The 10117-nt window shown below is 36.7% G+C and overlaps 1 protein-coding gene across 1 annotated transcript; it reads left to right on the top strand.

Moving 5' to 3' along the window:
* Nucleotides 1-6595: 6595 nt before the first annotated feature.
* On the top strand, nucleotides 6596-9717 carry LOC109003900. The gene is made up of 3 exons (XM_018982240.2): nucleotides 6596-6874; nucleotides 9062-9133; nucleotides 9258-9717. The coding sequence occupies exons 1-3, from the start codon at nucleotides 6685-6687 to the stop codon at nucleotides 9551-9553; spliced, it is 558 nt and encodes a 185-aa protein (XP_018837785.1). The 5' UTR covers nucleotides 6596-6684; the 3' UTR covers nucleotides 9554-9717.
* The last annotated feature ends 400 nt before the right edge of the window (nucleotides 9718-10117 follow it).

Raw genomic sequence — 10117 nt, 5'->3', positions numbered from 1 at the left:
GCTCGTGGCCGCGGGTTGTGGAATCCATACATAAGGAAGACAATACTGGGTGCACTACCAGCATGCACGACCTGGCAATGCAATATGCCCATAACATAGGTACCGTTTTCATATCATAACATAGGCCGTTACATATTTTATCAAATCATACTTGCATACTTGTCATTTCATAGATTTCAAAAGAAATCACATACATACTTGTCATATCGTATCATAGATTTCAAACGAAATCGCATTCTTTCATAAATGTCGTGATACGTGTTTCATCGCATAAAATCATGATTTTTTTATAAATAATTTTATGAATAGTCTTCACATAAAATCATGCATTTCATAAATAATTTTATGAATAATCCTTCACATAAAATCATGCATTTCATAAATAATTTTATGAATAATCTTTCACATAAAATCATGACTTTTTCATAATTTTATCATGTTTTGGATACATAAAAAGGGATTTCCAATAAAGGGCATACATGCATAATATCTTTTATAAAAAGACAAACAGCTCACTGTACATACGCGTAAGGATATGATCATGCTACTTACCTCGTAGCGCTAATCCAATATTTCCGGGCGCGACTGATTTCCTATAAGATAGACACGTAGTTTACGTAAATTTCTACTTAAAGACATACCTCTTAATTAAACTAGAAATTCCAACTTAATCTATATTTTTCATTAACTTTGATCTTTCAAACTCTAAAATCACATTGACTCCATAATATTGACATCAATTCTGTATATCTAGAATTTATATGTCCCACTTAAAATACAACTCTATCACCATGACACAAATCTAATTAATCTCAAGCCCAGCCCACAACTAAGCCAACTCCAAATTAAAACTACAAGTCCAATAAAACATCATTATAAATTTGTAAAACAAATCAAGACCTGGCCCATAATAATGCTACTATATAAAACCATCAACATAAGCCCGTCGTATGCACCAAAAGGACCTAGGGCCCAACGGCCCATCACGAAATTAAGGGTTCCTTCAGAACCCGAAACATTGCTAAACGGAAAAGGAAAGAAACGAAAGAGTTTGAGAGAGAGAGCTGGGTCTGCGATGGAGCTCACCGAGGGAGGAAGAAGGCCACTGCGACGGCGGTTCTGGCGACAAGGGTCACGGCGGCGCAACAAGTGACTCCATTGAGTATGGTGGTGCAATGCAGTGAGAGAAAGAGAGAGAGTTTAGAGAGAGAGAATTCTGCTAAACCGAAAACAACCGAGAGAGAGTGGAGGCTAGCGACGGTCGTGGGTTTACCGGAAGGGAGTGGGCTTGACGGAGTTCGGCTGGTCGGTACTTTCTGTGCCGTGGGAGAGGTGGTTCGGTGTCTCTTACGGTGGCTACCGTGGAAGAGGTGACTGCATGCTCTGTTTCGGACGTGCAAAAATAGAGATGCGTCCGTGGCTGCTACAGCGTGCCTTGGCGGCTGAGGGTGGTCCGATGTAGTCTATGGTGGTCGGTGGTGATGTCAGCGCGTTTTGGGTAGCGTGGAGACGCTGCCGTGTGTGTTCGAAACTGGGCTACTCTATGTGGTTCTCGGTGCAACTAAGCGGCAACGGGTGCTCTGTGTGCGTGAGTTTTTCTTCTCTGCCGATTTGTGTGGTGTTTAATACTAGAGGGTCTCGGTTAGTTTTATAAGCAGGGGGAAAGTGAGGTATCGTGGTTCACAGGAGGGTGGATAGAATTTGGAGTTTGGTTTCGGCTTGAGGCTGTTTGTCACGCTGGAAGATAGACGCTCGGGTGGACGCAAAAAAACCTCTATAAATATATCCAAGAAAACCCTAGTGAAGAAGAAGAAGAGACGTACGGGTTTGGAGTTGAGAGGCGTACGTGCATGGCTGCTAAAAGGAATTTTCGGTAGTTAGGAGTTTTATCGTGAAGAGGAAAAATAAGAGTAGGAATAGTGTTGGACTCTAACACACGTGCTTGGAATAAAAGCTAAAAATAAAATAAAATAATAATAATGGAGACTTAACTCTAAATAAAAAAAAAATCATCTGATAATTCGCTTTAACTTATTAAAAGAATTTTATCTGTAATTTATTCCTAAATATAAGATCGGGTCGTTACAGAGTATGTGTGGTTAATTAAATTTGAAGTGTTTATGTTTGATTTGAAGCTTTTGGAAGAATATTAGCAATGTTGGAGTTGATTAACTGATAATATGAGTTAACTCTCTGGACCCTCGGGGACGGGGCGTTACACCTGCTCATTAGTGCAGTATCCACAAAATTGTGGATGCTGCCAAAGTCAATTAATATCACTACCTTTTTTTTGTTAATATGCCCAACCACTCTCATAGTCTTAGTACTTGGAGAACCAACCATTGCTTGCAAAGAAATGGAAGCTATGTCTGCAGACTCAGGTTCCTCATGTATCTCTTCCACAATTAATTCCTTCTCATTTGTATTAACACTACTTTCTCCCATCTCCATTCCATCTAACACATAAACTTTTGGCCTATTGCACTTATGGCCTGGTTGTCATTTCTCATCACAAAAATAACATAAACATTTCCTTCTTCTCTCTTGCATCTGAGATTCATTTATTTTTTGGTAAGGCAACTTAACAGTAGACACCTTAGGGTTTCCCAAAACAGAAGCCCCCGCATTCGATTGTTGAGAATCACTAGAGCCACCTCTCCATGACCTCTTTGTACTCCAAACATATTGTTCTTGAATTTTTGCTAAACCAAAAGCATCATTCAAGGAAGAAGGATTCAACATTCTTATTGGCAACCTAATCTCATCTTTTAAACCTGACTCTGATACCAATTGTAATGAATATTTTCACGAGTGTAAGGATCTAATATAGTTCGAGGTCATCACCCTCCAGAACTTCCCAAGAATTAGAGAGAGAAAGAGATTGAAGATATAAGAAGAGATTGATTTAACACTTGAATACCGAAGTTGGCCTCTTTCCCAACTTACGACTACTATTTATAGAAGAAGAATCAGTTACATGAGATAGTTATGTAAATTACTCAATTCATAACATTTGAAGACCTAAACGACAAACAAGAAACGACACCGTTCTATTTATTCTCCCTTACAACTAAACGACACAACTACAAACAGTTAAGTTCAAACCAACCAACAACTAAACAAAACGCTGCGTCTCGATCTTTCCTTTTATGCTTATTGGAAGACTTCAGCCCTTGTTCATGCAGACTTCAATCCTTCCTCATGCTGTCCTCAATCTATGATCTCGTCCATCATCCATAATTCCCAACCCGTAACAGGATCCGACCGCAAATTGAGAAGAACGGGGTTAGGCTTGAGGGTTCATCAAGCAGTTACAGAGAAATGAGAAAGACTTCAGTTCGAGCTAACCTAAGAAGCAGGAAGTGAGACGCAAAATGTTGTCGTTTGGAGCTATGTATCTTCTAATGTCTGGGATCAAAACATTGTCGTTTGGATATGTTAGGATTTTATGAAGTGCAGCATTTTAAGAGCACTCTCATTGGATTAGCTAAAAGCTAAATCCAATGAGAATTTAGTTATTGAACTATAAAATGTATCTGATTGGAATAGCTATATTTCAAATATTTGAAATATGGCTACAGTAATTTCTAAAATTATTTCCAAATTTGAAAGACAATGTTTATTCATCAAATCAATTTTATATCAATTGTTTATCTCTCCCGAGGTCTCCATCAATGTCTTTCTAGTTTCTATTTTTAATCCATAATTTAATTAGAATATGATAACTAATTAATATATAATATTATGAATAGTAAAATATGATAAAATAAAATAATTTCATAATTAAAAAATTAAAATATTTTTGAAATTGATATATTAATTTGAGTTAGTAATATATTAATTTAATAAGAATATGATTATTAATTAATATATAATAGGTAGAATAGTAAAATATGATAAAATTAAATAAATTAATAATTAAAAAAATTAAATATTTTTGAAATTATTAGTTATTCATTACTATATAATAAATAAATGTATAATCTAATATGAAAATTTGATGTGAATAATTAAAATTAAATTCATCGTATATTATTTTATTATTATATAATGAAAAAATAGCTATTCTAATGTAGAGATTTATGTGAATTGAATAGCTAAAAATCAAATTTCTCTTATATTCATAAAAAATGTCTTTTAACTTTAACTGATCCAATGAGAGTGCTCTAAAGTGAACAACATTTATCTGTTTGCATTTAAGTTGTATTTCTTTTACTTATATTTTGTCCTTGCTATGGACATGTGTAGCACTGTAGTAGGAAGGGGGGAAGTTTGTTAGAACCTTTTTGTTAGCTAGCTTCAGACGCCCTTAAGGTCGGGGGAAGGGGATGAAGGTAGTCAGTTATATATTCCTGGGATTTTCTAGCTTTTCTTCTCTGTGGAGGTGGATTGCCTCGAACAATCCAAGTTATCATTTACCATTTATAATATTACAATATTTCTCTTTAGCTATTGAGCTATTACGTTATAATTCCTTCATACACACACACCATAGCAGCTGCATAGGACTTTAACAATTAAGTGGTATCAACAACCAGGTAGATAACACAATATCTAAGCACCAGCTGTAGGAGGCTCTTCAATAGCAAGTGATGAACCACCAGGCGACCATCTAGGACATGAAAGCTAGTATGGAGCAGATGAATGACATGATGCGTACACTTACAGCTTCTCAAAGCCACCATCAAAGTGAGGCTCAACATGATATGGACCATGAACAACAAGATCATCGAAGGGGAAATCTCAAAGGTGTGAGACTTGAGTTTCCTCACCTCCAAGGAGACAATCCAGTAGCTTGGATCTTCAAGGCAAACCAATATTTTGACTTCCATCAAACTCCAATGCCTCACCGCATGCTCATGGCCTCCTATCACATGGATGATGAGGCTTTTGTGTGGTACCAAGACTCTATGGAGAGGGGAACTTCCCAGATTGGGATACATTCACCAAGTCCTTGCTTGTTCGCTTTGGGCCTACCACTTACGATGATCCCATGGAGGCACTAATTCAATTGAAGGAGAATAGCTCCGTCGCTACGTACAAGGCACAATTTGAGACTTTTTCCAACCGTTTGAGAGGATATTCGGATATGCACAAGTTGAGTTGCTTCCTCAGTCGCTTAAAAGATGAAATCCACCTTCTAATCCAGATGTTGAATCTTGTCAATTTAAATGCAACATATAGGTTAGCTAAAATACAAGAGGAATACCTCTTGAGCACAAGAAAAATTAGCAAACCCATAGTAGAGAGGATCAGTTCAGTAGTTGGGGGGGAGTTCTTCTCACTACTTCTATTCTGGTGATGGTAACAATAGATGGAAGAAATCCTTGGTGTATGCTGGGAAGGTGACGTCCATTCAACTAGATGAAAAGCGCAAGAAGGGCATGTACTACCACTGTGATGAGAAGTGGAGCCCAACCTATACTTGCAAAAACCTTAGAATTTACCTTTTACAAAGTAATAAATAAGTGTTAGATGAAGAGGAGTGTAAGAAACATGGGGACAATGTAGAAAAAGAGGAAGTGGAAGTGCCTATTGATAATCTGGAGGAACCCAAAATTTCTTTGGTTGCCATTGTAGGAACTCCCAGCATTAGAACCACGAGACTGGTGGGGAGTATTATGGGTGAACAAATGGTGATACTAGTGGATTCTGGCAACTCACATAATTTCATTGACTCAGCATTGATTCCCAAACTAAAGATGCCAGTAGACTCTTCTATAAATTTAAGGGTGAAGGTGGCTAATGATCAATGCCTCAAAAGTGGAAGATTGTGCAGGACAGTGAATTTGAAGGTGCAAGCTGGTACCCTATTTCAACCCTCTCTTTATTTACTTGATATTTGCTGGTTGTGATATTGTATTAGGTGTCCAATGGTTAAAATAATCCTGAGTTTTTTTAAAAAAGTCACAATTAGCTACTTCATCTAACTCTCATTATATTTCTAGCAGCACAATAAATCATGTGTCAACCAGTAAAAATATTGAAAATCAAATTATTTCTTTACAAATCGGTAAAAATTCAAATAATAATTCTGTAAAAAAAAATATTAACTGTAATTAAAAAAATATTAACAAAAGAATTTACTTTTTTCGTTTATCAATTATTAATATACAGAAAATTATAAAATTTAAAATTTAAAATAAAAATTTTTAAAAATAAATCAAAATTGTAAACAAAATTATAAATCCATGTAAAACAATTTGTAATTAACTGTTTTAATTTTGGAGCCAGCGACGACGTTTTCTATTTTGTAAGAGAAATGATTTATAAAAATTTTAAATAGATAAATTTTACACGTGATTTTATAAAAAAAAAAAAGGTAATTCTGCCTAAAAGTATAAAAAAAATTATTTATTATTTACAAAATCCATTTTATTATATAAAAAAAAAAACTTATATAAAATTTATCTATATATCTGACCTTACTCTTTTATAAACCGATTTCATGCCGACAGAGACGGTAGAGAAACATATTTGCTTGATTTTATACTATCGCCACGTAGAAGCCTCCTGGAAATAAATGTGTGGAGGAGATGTTTTTGGCCAAAATAAAAATAAGGTGGCCATTAACGTACAGCTTCTTTTTCGAAAAAATGAAAACTGAAATATTATAGCCTTCAAAGTCAAAAAAGCAATGGAAAGCAAAACCATAAACTTGGTACAATTTTCACGAAAGGATCCATGGCCTTGAATTTCATCGCAGCATTTCTTCACCCAAAACCTTCTACTACCCCTCCTCCGTCTTTGTTCCCAAAACATAGGCGCCTTCTCAAGCTTCAGTCTTCTTCCCCTCCTCATTTTAGAACATCTGCTCAGTCAGACGGCACTGAACGAGGAGTTACAGAGGAGGATCCCCCTGTTTCTTTATCTGGTACTGCAATTTGTTTCCTTCTTTGAGGAATTTTTTCTTTATCTGGTACTGCCTTTTATATCTTTTGAGTGATTTGGAACTGGGGTTAGTGAGAGAATCTTACCTTATAATGTGGTTGGTGGTTGATGGTTTATAAGCCCGCATCCTTTCCCTGTAAGCCGCTTTTTAAGGGTCAGTTCTACCTAAAAAGGTTCATAACACTGTTATAGTCTTGTTTGTTTTTGTTTGACGTTAAAGCATTTGGTTGATGCGAGTTTGACACGGTAGACTAATTTATAAGGCTTCCCAAGTTCCAATCCTTGCTTTTTCTGTGTTATTGGCATATTGTTCGTCCTAGGGAGAGGAATTATTTTGCTTAATGTCTGTCATATCTTAATTCCAACACTAATCGGCTAAACTTTTAAGAAAACTAAACAAATTCTGTTAGGATCATTGCACGCCGTGGTTTTACTAACTGTAGACACTATGTTACTTGCCATCTTTCGCAGTCTGCTAATATGCAAAGCTTGTCATGTCACCTTTTTGTTAAAGTTTCACATTGTATGATCTTATGCACAAGCAATTTTATTATATCAGAAAGAAAGCAAGCAGTAAGCTTGTGGAAATTATTTGATAATGACTATTATTGCTGTTGAAGTGCTACTTATATGCCGAGTGTTGAGGGAAAAATTAGTTAATTGGCATATTCTTGTGAAAACCTGTGTAAAGTTGAGTTGTAACAAGTGTTGATGTAGTGTTACATAAAAAAGATTAAAGTGTGCTCAATATGGCTCAACTGGCGCTCGACGTAGCGCTCGAGCGGAACCCAAACAGAGTGGTTCGCTGGATCTGTGCTCGACTCAGCGCTCGAGCATAACCCAAACAAAGAGGTTCGCTCGACGTTGCGCTCGAGCAGAACTCATCCAGAGAGGTTCGCTCGAAGTGCGCTCGACGTCTCGCTCGAGCGGTTTCAGAAGACAGCGTGCGCTCGACCTTCGCTCGACACCTCGCTCGAGCCAATGTTCAAGACAACCTAAAATTCATGTTTTTGAGCGTCGTGACTTGTTGGGACTATAAATAGAACAGCTTATTTCTGTTCTTTGGTATGGAAAAATAGAGCAAAACCCTAAGTGTTTTAAGAGCCAAAGAGAGAAACCTTTTCCTCACCTTGTGAATCTCTCTTGGACAAACACAAATCCACCACACCACACTCAAGATCAAATCTCATTCAAAGTCCATTGAAGTGGACGTTTTGTTGGCCGGAAGGTTTCCGGAGTTGCTGTGATGCAGAGATCGAGAGGCTCTCGTGAGATGTTATAGAAAGGCCGGAGTTCCGACACTACATGCGTGTAGAGATCGAGTGGGTCACTCGTGATGTTGCAAGCCAAGTTTAGGAACTACAAAGGTTTTGTGAGTGTCTCTATATTGGTTGTAACAAACTCTTTCTATAGTGGATTTTAGGTGGTGGCTTACACCTGGAGTGGTTTTAGAATTTGAAGACGTTCTTCAAATGAGTTTCCACTTCGTGACCAAATCTCTGTGTTGATTATTTGTATGATTTGTGTCATCTTTTAATTGCTTCTTGCCATTAATTTTTATTTGTCTACAAAATTTGGACTATATCTATTCACCCCCCCTCTAGTTGTTGTTTGGAATAGAACTACTGCTTTTTCACTGAGTAATTAAATCCTCAATCCCTAAGGGGTGGGCTCAAGTGGTAAAGGCGTTGGTTTGGTGATATGCTCCCTCCAAGGTCCAAGGTTCGAATCCCACTGGGAGCAAACAATCTCTAGGGACCATTAGACTGGTGGATTTTTCTCTTGAATTACCTGAGGTGCACTTGCGGGAAACTTTTTGCATAGGGCATGTGCACCCCGGTGCCAAAAAATAAAAGAAAATTAAATCCCAAAGTCATTTCCATACAAATTTCTTGTGAAACCATACTCACTTGGTTGATTGATTCAGAAAATTAGGAGCTGTTTTCCTAGCTAGGTGTCATCAGTTCAGTAGTTCAAACTGCTTGAAGTTTTCTTATTCCATTAGCACAGTTTTTCCGTTCCTGTTCCCTTCAGAAGGTAGCTAATTCAATCTCAAGGGTTATTAAATATTGCTTACTGATGCAATATACTAACTTCAAACCATAAAAGTTTTAACTGCAAAAATCGTGATGTTGATTCTGATGCACCTTTAATGTTTAAATCTTAAAAGGGTCTGTGTCTTCCACTCGGATTCAGCTGGATCTGCTGGAACAACTCACTTCCACTGGCTCAGCGGTTGATGGTATGTGAATTAATCCAACATTGAAATAGTCATATGATTCGATTCTCACTCGTTAAGATTTAATCTTTTTACACGGGACTTGGGTTCAGTATAAAATTTACTTGGTATCATATATCATTATCAGGTTATGAGAGTGATGGCAGCTCTCAGAGCCGAACAATCCGTGACCAATTAGCACAATTAGTTGGAGACAGAGATGACGACTTCAGCATTCCCTTGGGTAAAAATTTAAAGAAGTTTACTCCCAAGTTCTTAACCATCTCGCAGAAGAGAAATGTCAGAAGACAGGCTTATCTGGATGAGGTGTCTCAGAGGAATGATACGGTTTTCTTTGCCACTATCGGAGCTTTCATAATTCTTCCACCATTTATAATACTAGGAATTGCAATTATAACTGGTTATGTACAGCTTTTTCCCTGACATATGTGATGTTAGTTTACTATAGTGAAGTTATAATTCCATATACTAAATGCAGAGTTATGAAGTTTACATGACCAGTACTTCCAAATTTTTCCTTCTATAATCTATGGTATAGATTATCTGTTATTCATTTTTATGATTTTATCTACCTAGTGAGTTCATTATACTGGATGTAAAGGTTTTGGTACTTTGTGTAAAAGCAAATCTTTCAAAGAAGCATGCACATTTGCTACCTAGTCAGGTTTGACATTATCACTCAGCTGTAATCCATAAACCTTGCCCCGACGACAAAATATAAAATATAGTGACTCGAGGAACTCAGTAGTTACTAGCTCTGTGAACTTCAGTGTATTATTGACATCATTTTGGCATGAGAAGTGTCTTTAGAATATGAAATTCTAACACAAAGTGATCCTTTAAAATAAGGTATCTGTTTGTGTTAAAATAAATTAATGCCATTGTTGTATCCATTTTAGTCATTTTCTTGCATGTTTATGAAGTTGGGTTAATGTTGGACAAGTGTAATATCGTTATAGAGTTCTTTTAAGTGCTAATTAATGTAAG

This window comes from Juglans regia, chromosome 10 (genome assembly GCF_001411555.2).
Source record: "Juglans regia cultivar Chandler chromosome 10, Walnut 2.0, whole genome shotgun sequence".
Taxonomy (NCBI): Eukaryota; Viridiplantae; Streptophyta; class Magnoliopsida; order Fagales; family Juglandaceae; genus Juglans; species Juglans regia.
This window is presented reverse-complemented; position numbering and strand designations above follow the sequence as displayed.